The sequence below is a fragment of the Lepidothrix coronata genome, unplaced genomic scaffold (assembly GCF_001604755.1).
Source record: "Lepidothrix coronata isolate B3197 unplaced genomic scaffold, Lepidothrix_coronata-1.0 Scaffold214, whole genome shotgun sequence".
NCBI lineage: Eukaryota > Metazoa > Chordata > Aves > Passeriformes > Pipridae > Lepidothrix > Lepidothrix coronata.
Window position 1 is genome coordinate 527,692 of NW_016690394.1, and position 11,173 is coordinate 538,864.

Genomic DNA, 11,173 nt, shown 5'->3' on the forward strand with positions numbered 1-11,173 from the left:
CTCCTGCTGCTCCAGCCCCTTCCCAGCTCCGTTCCCTTCCCTGCACACGCTCCAGCCCCTCCGGGTCCTCCTTGTCCGGAGGGTCCCAGCAGTGCCCCCGGGGCTGCAGGTGCCCCACCAGCCTCTCACCCCACTGGGCACAGCCAGGATCGTGTCCAGCCGCTGCCACCGGCCAAGGAGGACTTGGGAAGGGAGGACTTGCCACTTTTCCAACCCAAATTCACCGACCCCAACGTCCCTCTGTGCACTGCGGAACACGAGTGAGGAGCAGCCCAGGGACATTTCACCTGCAGAGAGGCCGAGCCCAAGGACCCTTCTGAGCCACAAAAAAAGAAGGATACACTGGAAGAAAACACGTTTTGGTGCAGACTGGGCAGCCAAGGTTTAATTTCCATCGATTCCCGGAGCTCTCAGCTGGAATGCTGAGCAGGCAGCAGTGCTGAGGCAATGTTTTGTTAGCAGGCAGGACACCAGGATATCCAGTACCATCTCCACACGGATATTGCCAGGGGATGAGCACCACAAATGGTCTGTGTCCTGCTGATCCTGCCCACAGAGCCGTGTCTGACACATCAACCATGTCACTCACGGAGTCACAGCACAGACCTTCGTGTGCCACCTCCAAGCTCATCTGTGTCATTCCCAGTGGGAAGCCCTTGGTGGGAGCTGCCAACTCTGGCTGACCCAGCAGCACTGCCCAGGAGCAGGGCTGGTCCCACAAACGGGGGTAAGGACAGGTTAATGTGTTTGTCAGACACTTTGCAACATTAAAGACATTTTCTCTCTCTCAATGTGGAACAAAAGGAGTTTCCACCCCACACACCAGCCCAGAAACCCCTCTGGCCATGGAGCACCAGGAGAACCTGCCCAACACATCCTGCCCTCACAGATTCCAGCAGCTCAGGGCCAGGCTGGGAAGCACCACAGTGGGGATTAACCCCATTCTGCAGGTAAAGGAGAAAAGCTCCAAGACGGTGAGGCCAAGCAAACCCTCCCCAGCACCAGGATTATGTCCCAGAGGTTTTTCTGGCTCCCTGACCTGTGCTGCTGCCTTTCCAGAGTTTAGACGGATGTGACAGGACAAGGGAATGGCTTCCCAGCACCACAGGGCAGGGCTAGATGGGATACTGTGGAGGAATTCCTGGCTGTGAGGGTGGGCAGGCCCTGGCACAGGGTGCCCAGAGAAGCTGTGGCTGCCCCATCCCTGGGAGTGTCCAAGGCCAGGTTGGATGGGGCTTGGAACAACCTGGGATAGTGGGAGGTGTCCCTGGCATGAACTGGATGATCCTTAAAGTCCCTTCCAACCCAGACCATTCCATGATTCCACGCCACACTCCTGCAAACACAGCAGGGTGATGGAAAGTGCAGAATTTCTGAAAAGCAAACCCAGAACTCAGCTCTTCCCTCGAGCCCTGTGGGAAGGGCTGGACTGTGCAAATTCAGAACGTGCCAGAATTCAGGGCTGGGCTTCTTCAGCAGAAAATATTAATTAGGGAGGGCAACCCCCCCCCAGCAACCCCTGCAAAGTGCAGAGCACAGAGCTCTGGCTGTGCTGGGCAGGGTGGGGAGAACCCAAGAGCCCGAAGGTCCGTGGGTGTGTTGGTGTTGGTGCAGGGCAGCACCAGGGGCTGGCACAGAGGGAAATCCTGGTTTTGAGGCAGGACTAACTCTGAGGCATCACATCTCCCCGCTCAAACTGCCCATGGCAGCTCGGGCTGTGCAGCCTGGACAGTGGCTCTCATTCCACGGCCACAGGAGCTGGGAGAGCTCTGTAAACACAGAGGATCCTGAGCTGGAAGAGACCCACGAGGATCATGGATCCAACTGCTGGCCCTGCCCAGACACCCCAACAATCCCCTCCTGTCCCTCAGAGCATTGTCCAAACCCTCCTGGAGCTCTGGCAGCCTTGGGGCCATGGCACTGCCCTGGGGAGCCTGGTCAGTGCCAACCACCCTCTGGGGGAAGGACCTTTCCCTGAGATCCATCCCAACCCCCCAGCACAGCTCCAGCTGTTCCCTGGGTCCTTCCCTGGGCACACAGGGATTGTTGGTGCCCCTCCACAAACCAGCACCCTGGGGGGGAGAATCCCAACCAGCTCCCAGCAAACTGTGAGGAACAGAGGATTCCCTTCAATCTCAGGAGGTGAAGCAGGTGGGAAGGATGAATTCTTTCCTCTTCGGTGATCCAAGGTGAGGAACAGCCCAGGAGTGGTGGTGACACAACCCTGGAATAAAACTGGAAGGATTGCTCCATGTCCTGTCCAAGCCCAGGCTTTACAGGATGAAGAAATGGGACTAAATCCCCAGGGAATGCCCACTCAGTGAGGTGTGAGGGGCTGGGAACAGCACCCACGAGCCACCCTGCAAACCCCCAAAACAATCGAGCCAGGACAGGAATATCCAACCCAGGAATTCCAGTGGGCACAGATTTCAGGAGTGTGACCCACCCCCAGGCTGGAGGAGGATTTGCTGCAGTTTCCACCCATTTGGAGAGTTTGCTCTTATTTTTTATAGAGTTTTTTTGTTCCTCAGTCAAGGGGAAAGGAGAAGCACTGGATGTCAGGGATACACAGGTTATCCTCCCATCCTTTAAGTCATAGCTCAAGTCTGGTTGTTTAGTGAGGCCTAAAAACACTAAATATTCAATATTGGGAAAGAGACAACAACAAAACAAGGCAAATCCCTGCTATGTTAATGAGCAAATAACATCCAAGGCAATGGTGTGGATTTCCAACCAATAGCAGCTTCCCAAGATCTCCGTTTGTTAAAATCCTGCCCCCATCCATCACCCCGACTGGCACTGGGCTGAGAACGGCACCCAAAGGGTTCAGGATTCTTTTCTAAAGCACAGATAAATCACTTGGATCACTGCAGGCTCTCCAGAGTGACACAACCCGGCAGGAATGGTTAATCTCTGTCACAGATCCCCTGATTTGAGAAGTTTTGGGATGGACAGTTCTTCCCACAGCAAAGTTTTGACATTTATGAGCTGCTTTTTACCCAGAAAACCCCAAATCACTCCTGAAACCAGAGATGATCTTCTGCCCACTGACACCTAACAGAGTCCTGGAATCCTGGAGTGGTTTGGGTGGGAATGCCCTTAAAGCCCATCCCATGCCCTGCCCTGCCCAGGCAGGGACACTTCCAGTGCACCATGTTGTTCCAAGTCCCGTCCAACAAGAAGCTCCACATAAATTCCAGCAGCTCCACCAACTTCCCTGAGTCCTTCAAAACCCAAATCACGACAAGCCCAAGACGAAACAGGCCAGGGAAAGGCTTCCAAGTGAACGGGAAACACGGGAAGAGATCCCGCGGGTCGGGAGTGCCGATCCCGGGGGCTGGACTCCCTTAAGCAGGGGGGAAAGGGGGATCTCCAGTCCCAAACGTCGCAGTTGGAGCTCGGGAAACAAAGACAAATCTCTGCAACATTTCCACAGGCACGGGGGAGCAAACACAGCCAGATTCCCGAGGGAAGGAGCCCTGATTTCTGCAGGTGGGATTTTCACGTGGATGTGTCACCGTGATCCGCTTTTATCCTGCAGTTCAAAAGGAATTCTGACCTGGATTCCTAAATTCCATCAAAAGCTGCTCATGGCAGCACAGCCTGAGCCACTGACATCCCCAGGAAACAGCAGCAGTTGGAAAACATGCTCCAAAAGGAGCTCTTACCTGGAGAGACACCCATGGAGCACATCCCAGAGTCCTCTTTCCACGGCTTTTACCAGGATTTGGGCCAAATCCGAGCCCGGCTCTGGCTCTACCACCTTTCCCAAGCCCTCCCAGCCATCCCAAAGCGATGCTGCATTTCCAAAGGAAACTCCATCGGGGCAAAGCCTGAATGGATGTTTTGCAACAAAGCCCTCCCTGCCTGAATGCACAGGGAAAAACAACTTCCCTGGGAGGCGCAGCTCTGTTTACACAGGGAGTGGGAAGCCTTTTCCAGCAGCCCCTGCTCACATCCTGTGGAAGTGGCTGGGATGGGAGCAGGCTGTGCCCCAACGCCTCTGGGAAGCCCTGGAAGCAGAACTTTACGGATCAGCTGGGAATGCACAAACACACCGTGCCCGGGCTCCCACCCCAAAGCTGCAGCATCGGATACCTTACGTTCCTGAGTCAAGGCTGGGATAATCCACACATCCCGGGAAGCCTTGGGAGCAAACACCCCTCCGGAAGGCGCAGCCGACAATGGCTGAAATTCCCAAGTCAAAACACAGCTGGAATAAACCATCCCCACCTTCATTCCAAGCCCAGGCAGGGCAGGAACACGTGTCCCGCAGGTGAGGTTCCTCCTGGGGCTTCTCCAACAGCCAAATGCCGGGAAAACCAGAATCCCAGGGACTAAAGGCTGGAGGGAACTCGGATTAAAATTCCAAATCCCATGTGCTGCCTGTAAAATCCACGGGAGCAAATATTCCAGAGCCTTCCCAAAGCCAAGAGCTTCACCTGCCACCACGGACAAGAGACACTGCCCGGGTGGAGTCACCTGCCAGGGAAAACTCCCGGGAATACGGCAGGAAAAACACACACAAACATCCCTGCTGTGCCAAACCCACCACGGGACGCGAAGGAGACACAAAACCCCTGGAGAATGGGATTGAATCCATGTAGGAATAGCTCCACATGCCAGACAGGACCATCCTGCCTTGGAAAAAAGAGTCCAAGGCCAGGTTGGACAGGGCTTGGAGCAACCTGGGATAGGGAAAGTGTCCCAGGTTGGAATGGGATGAGCTTTAAGCTCCTTCCAATCCAAACCAGCCTGGGATTCTATGGAATAGCTGGAATTCTGCCCAGGATCTTGCTTTCTCCTCTCCCAGTTGTGACACCATGGAAAGACCAACCCCAGGGAGACACAATCTGAGGGAACACCACTGGGATTCGGGATCGAGGAAAAGGAAGGAGAGAAGGGAAACGCCAAAATTAAGTGAAAACTCGCCAAAATTAAGGGCAAACACACCCAAATTAAGTGAAAACAGCCCAACATTAAGGGAAAACATCCCGAAATCAAGGGAAAACATCCCAAAATCAAGGGAAAACATCCCAAATTAAAGGAAAAATCACCAAATTTAAGGGCAAACACGCCAAAATTAGAGGAAAACACACCAAAATTAAGGTAAACCACTTCAAAATTAGGGGGAAACGCCAAAATTAAGGGAAAAATCAACAACTTTAAGGGAAAACAGCTCAAAATTAAGGGAAAAATCATCAACTTTAGGGGAAAACAGCTCAAAATTAAGGGAAAACACTGTGGTGGGAACACTGAGGGCTGTGGAATGAGGAGATAACAGGCAGTCAGCTCCTGGATTCCCATCCCACTCTGGGACTTGTCTCCAGAAGTGGCTGCACTTTGTCAGGACAGTCCAGCACCATTCCCGACCTGGAGCTTTCCGAGGCCGCCTGGGAAAAAGGTGGGAAAAGGCCTCCTCCCACCCCGGGCCCAGATTTAGGTCAGCAGCACCTCCACCGGAATTCCCTGGAATTCCTGTCCCTTCAGCCAAGGGGAAGAATTCCAGCTGCTGACCTGCAGGAGCTCCCTGGAGCTCCGGCCTTTTGAATGCCAAGGATATTCCTGGTGATCCCAGGGTTATTCCACACATGGAACACTTCCCCAGGCAACGGTTTCCACCCCCCTTTTGTTCCTCCTCCAAGCATTCCTTGGAACTCGGGTCCTTAACAGTGAGACACCAAAGCTCTGCTCCTGCCCCTCCTAAGAAATGCCCTTCCCGATTGGAAAACCCCATTGGAAAAGCCAAAGACACCCGGGAGAGGCCTGGGCAGCAGGAGATAATCCCTGAGCCCCTGCAGAGACAGGAAAAGCATCCCAAATAAAGCCATTCCCAAAAGAGACTGGCAGGGAAAACACTGGGGAGCAACACCCCAAATCCCACCGGCTGCTCCAGCACAGCAATGCCAGGGCCAAAATCCAGGGATTTATACACACAGGGGCGAAGGGATGAGAGGGGAGATGTGGATTCACGGGGAATTACGTGGGAATAACGGGACACTGGGGGCAAATGCGGCTTTTTGGGGAAACAGGGATTTTGGCGGGAAACGTGGCCTTCTTTGAGGGAAATACGGATTTTTGGGGGGAAATACGGACTTTTGAGGGCAAACACAACTTCTATGGGGGAAACCATGGATTTTTTGGGAGAAGCATGGATTTTAGGGGGGGAAGATGGCTTTTGGCAGGAAACGGATTTTAGGGGGGAAATACGGCTTTTTGGGGGGAGAAATACGGATTTTTTGGGGAAAACGTGACTTTTGGGTGGAAATAAGGCTTTGTGGGGAACGGCTTCCGGGGGAAACAAGGATTTTTTGGGGGAAAATGGCTTTTTTGGGAGGGAAATATGGCTTTTAGGGAGGGAAACATGGATTTTAGGAGGAAAACGGCTTTTGGGGGGAAACAGCTGCTAGAAGGGAAACATGGATTTTTTTGGGGAAAAATGGCTTTTCTGGGGGCAAATGTGGCTTTTAGGGAGGGAAACATGGATTTTGGGGGGGGAACGGCCTTTTTTCTTGGACAAATGGCTTTTTGGGAAGGGTAAACAGCTTTTTGAGGGGAAAAGGCTCTTAGAGGGAAACACGGCTTTTTCTGGGGGAAACATGGCTTTTGAGCGGGAAGTGTGGGGTTTTGGGAGGGAAACGCAGCTTTCAGAGGGAATAACGGCTTTTTCAGGGGGAATGGTGGTTTTGGGGGGAGAAAGATGGTTTTTGGAGGGGGGAAACATGGGGTTTTGGGGGGGAAACACGGCTTTTCCTGGGGCCCTGAGGGAGCCCGGCGCCGCCCCCCCGGGGCAGGGAAGGGGCTTCCCCCGTAGGGGATCGGGCTACACCCCCCCGAGGGCTCTTCCCTGCGTAGGGACCCCCCAAAAACCCCTGAGGGGAGGGGGGGAAGGTCTCACCGCACCCTCCTCCCTCAGATGTGGGTCCCTCCGGGCCAGGCCCGTCCCGCCCCATGGGCCCGTCCCGCCGCCCGGGAAGGGCCGCGCCCGTGGGAAGCCGCGCGGCGGGGCCGCTCTCACCTGCCGGCGGGGCCGGGCCGGGCCGGGCCGGGCCCTCAGGGCTGCGGGCGGCGGGGCGGCCGCGTCTCCCCGGTGACGGCCCCGGCCGGCGCCGCCATCTTCGCTCCCCGCCCTCCCGCCACCGCCCCGGCCGCGCCGGCCGCGCATTGCGCAGGCGCGGCACCGCCCCCGGAATCACGTGACATGGGAGGAACAGGACCGGCGGAGTCACCATGATGGGAAGGTCAACGCTCCGCATAGGGGCGCGGCCGCCATGTTTGACGGGTCCTGTCGCCATCTTGGGAGCGGCGGGCGGGCAGCGCCGCCATGTTTGGGAGGTCGGCGCTGAGGCGGAGGGGTCAGGGCGGGTCCTGCTCCCTGTCCCGCTCCTTGTCCCTCTCCCTTCCCGGGCTCCCACCCTCATCCACAGCCCCAGGAGGCACAGCGCGGGCACGGGGAGCCTCCCTGCCCAGCCCTGTGTGTTTCCCCCAGCCCTGGAACCTCCTGAGGGCTCGGCGGGCGAGCGGGATGTGACCCATCCCCGAGCCCGGAGGTCACTGGTACTCCGTTGGCCACGGAGGTGAGGAAAGGAGGGAGCGGAGCCTGTTCCCTGTGGGAACATCCGCTGTGTTTTGGCGCCAATCCCGCTGGCCAGTGGCGTGCGGAAATTATTCCTTAGGGAAGGGGCACAGGGAGTCACCGCCGCCCTCTCTTTGCTCCCACAGAGCTGCATCCCACAGGGAGGAGCCCGCCCGGCATCCCAGGCGCCTTCCCTGCCCGAGGGGATGAGCCAGGAGCCTCGCGGAGGGCTGGGATTGCCCGGGATAGCACATGGAATGTGTCCCAAGTGCCCCGTGGAGGGCTGGGATAACCCGGCAGGAGACGTGGGATTCACCCCCCACCAGGTGAGTACCACATTCCCAAAGGATCCCAAAGGATGCCCGCGGTCAGGCAGGGCTGGGAATGGGGCTTCTTGCAGCAGGATGGAGGGGAACGCCCGGGAAAACGCCGCTGGAACGCTGCATGGGATGGAGCCAACAATGCCCGGCTGCTGGAAAACTCGGTGCCTGTTTCCCTCTGGAAAAATCCCAGAGGATGGGCAGGAACAGCCCGAGGCTGCTGCGCCTTTTCCTCCCGCTCCCAGGGCGGGGGGACGGTGTTTCGCACCCTTCTGAGCCGCCCAAAGAGCCGAAATCCAAGGATTTAAACCTCCCCGAGCGCCGCACGCCCCGGGCTTTGCATCTGGGTTTGTTTGAAGTGGAGGTTTATTGGTGCTTTTAAGGAATCCAGTCGCCATCTGCCGGCAAATGTGGCTGCTCTGAGGGGAAATTCGGGATTTAAGGGCAGTTTCTGTGATTTCCTGGGTGGAAATGAGGATTTTTAGGGTGCTTGAAGGGGCATGTGGGCTTGGAGTGAGGAAAATGAAATGCAGATCCCACCCCAGACACCTCTGCGTCGCGCAGAGCTTAAAATAATACATCAGCGTGGGGAATATCCTGGGGGTAAATGAGATAAATTGAATAAATTAGAGGGTTTTTGAGGGAAGTTTGATGTTTTTAAAGGTTTGGGCTGGTCCTTGAGCTCCATTAGAGCAGCTGAGGGCTTGGATGGAGAGACACAAATTGGGGATGGATGAACATGGGAGGGATGAGAGGTTGGATTGGTGGCCAAAATTTCCTAAATTTAGGGGCTGATTTGACCAGGAACCCAAAACTGTGGGTAAACACCCCCAATTTATGAGAAAAGACATCAAAATTGAGGGAAAACACTTCAAAATTAAAGGAAAGCCCCTCAAAGTTAAGGTGAAAGACCTCAAAATCAAGAGAAAACACACTAAAACAAGGGAAAACACTCCAAAACTAAGGGAAAAGACCTCAAAATTAAGGGAAAAGACACCAAAATCAAGAGAAAACACCTAAAACTTGGGAGAAAACACACTAAAATTAAGGGAAACACTCAGAAATTAGGGGACGAACACCTCAAGAGTAAGGGAGAGCACCTCAAAATAAGGGAAAACGTCACAAAATTAAGGCAGAGACCCCAAAATTATGTGAAAAGATGTCAAAAGGGAAAACATCCCAAAATTAAGGGAAAACGTCTCAAAATTAAGGGAAAATATGCCCAAGCTAAGGGAAAACACAGCAAAAGTAAAAGAAAGCACCTCAAAATTAAGGGAAAACACCCCAAAAATAAGGGACAACACCCTAAAATTAAAGCAAAACACCACAAAATCGGGGGAAAATACACCAAAATTATGGGAAAACACTCCAAAGCTAAGGGAAAACACACCAAAATTAGAGAAAGCACCTCAAAATTAAGGAAAACACTTTAAAATCAAGGGAAAACACCCCAAAATCAAGAGGGAAAAATCCCAAATAGACACAGATTACACCAGAATTGAAGGGAAAACATCCCAAAATTAAAGCAAAGCCCCCAAAATTAAAGGGGGACGCCCCGCCCTGCGCTCGGTCCTCCCGCCCGCCAGGAGGCGCCGTCGCGCAGCCCCCATTCCAACCGCCCGTTCCCGCCCTTTGGGCGCGGTGCGCGTGCGCTGCCGGGCGCGGGCGGGGGGGGTGGGGGGCGGCGCGCGCATGCGCGGGGCGCGGGCCCGGCGGCGGACGGGAATTAAAATGGAAGATGAGGAGGTCGCGGAGAGCTGGGAGGAGGCGGCCGACAGCGGGGTGAGCGCGGCCGCGGGGGCCGCCCGGCAGCGCCCGGCACGGTGGGGGGACGCGGGCGGGCGGCGCGGGGCCGCCGGAGGAGGCGGCGGGGCGCGGCGGGCCCGCGGCCGTGCTAGGCCTCTTAAAGGGGCCGCGGCCTCGCTCGGCGTGGGGGGTCCCGGGCTACCCCCGCCCCGCTCCTCGCGGCCCCTTCAGCCCGCCTTCAGCGCCGGGGGCGGCTCCCTGCCCGCCCGCCCGCCCCCGGCTGCTCCTCGCTGTCCAGACCCCCTCCCCCCCGCGCTGGCGGGGCACGGGGGTCGCGGCCCGGCCCCGCACGGAGCTCCGCGTGGTGCGAGCGGGGAGGGCGGGAGCGGTGCGTTCCCTCTGCAGCGCCAGAACGCGCCCCCCCGGCAGCGCGGGGACTCTCGCAGGGCACCTGGGGACCGCGGGGTCACCTCCAGGGCGCTTTTCCCTCTTGTCCTGAGCGCGCTGCTGCTTTAGGGCACAGCGTGGGGGCTCCCGGCGCGGCCGAAGTTGTGCCGCGCTCTGAGCGGCGGCTCCGGAGCCGGCGTTCGGCAGCACGTGGGGCAGAGCGGGAGGCCCCGCGAGTTTCGGTGGGCGCTGCTCGCACCCAAAATCACTGTGTGAGGGGCAGCGTGGGCGGGGGCTCTGCGGGGAGAGGAAACCTTCCTGCCGGGCAAACCTCGGGCTCGTGAGGTGCCGGGGGTCGCGGGGGGCCAGGGGGCACCAGGACCCCCTGGCAGTGAGTTGGGGAGGAGAGAGAACGGGATCCTGGGCAGGGGTTGGGTTACAGCCGGCCGGAGCCAGGGGACAAAATAGAGCTGTAACTCAATGCCCTGAGAGGTGCCAGGGCCCAGCTGGCACCGGGAGCTGCCACTCCTGCCCATGCCAGGGGGCTGCAGTCACTGGGAGCCTCCTGCCCGGCGTCGGAGTTAATCCCAGAGCTCCCAAACCGCTCCATGAAGGGACATGGCTGTTTGTGGGAGCTGGTGATGACTCTGGCCTTGAGTAATGGTTTAAAATGGTCCTGCTGCTCCAATCCCAGCCCTGGGACGTCCTTGTCCTTCCTGCTAGTGCTTCTCAGGTGGGATTTTAGAGCCCTTAGAAGGAAAAATCCCAGTCACTTGTCCTTTCTCACACCCTTTTCTGGTCCAAACTGCTGGGAGTTTGTGGTTCTACTCAGTGCTGCTGAGCAGGGAGATTCCTTGAGGAATCCCAGAATCATTTGGGTTGGCAAAGCCCTCCCAGCCCATGGATCCCCCCTGTGCCCAATGGCCACCTTGTCCCCAGCCCAGAGCACTCAGTGCCATGGCCAGGCCTTCCTTGGACACCTCCAGGGGTGGGGACTCCAAACCTCCCTGGGCAGCCCCTTCCAGTGCCTGACCACCCTTTCCAGGGAGAAATTCCTCCTGATGTCCAACCTGACCCTCCCCTGGCACAGCTGGAGGCCGTTCCCTCTCCTCCTGTCCCTTGTTCCCTGGGAGCAGAGCTCGAT

General features: G+C 56.9%; 2 protein-coding genes across 2 annotated transcripts in view; one reads left to right on the forward strand and one right to left on the reverse strand.

The window, feature by feature from the left end:
* FBXO42 (F-box protein 42) overlaps window positions 1-7,060 on the reverse strand; it is a 46,611-nt gene extending 39,551 nt beyond the window's left edge. Inside the window, exon 1 of the mRNA XM_017833424.1 lies at window positions 7,019-7,060. The gene's annotated coding sequence lies outside the window, so the exon portion shown is untranslated. The remainder of the gene's footprint in view (window positions 1-7,018) is intronic.
* Window positions 7,061-9,571: 2,511 nt separating this feature from the next.
* The window catches only part of SZRD1 (SUZ RNA binding domain containing 1), a 15,635-nt gene continuing 14,033 nt past the window's right edge, over window positions 9,572-11,173 (forward strand). Inside the window, exon 1 of the mRNA XM_017833430.1 lies at window positions 9,572-9,678. Within this exon, the coding sequence (XP_017688919.1) occupies window positions 9,589-9,678 (90 nt within the window). The 5' untranslated portion in view covers window positions 9,572-9,588. The remainder of the gene's footprint in view (window positions 9,679-11,173) is intronic.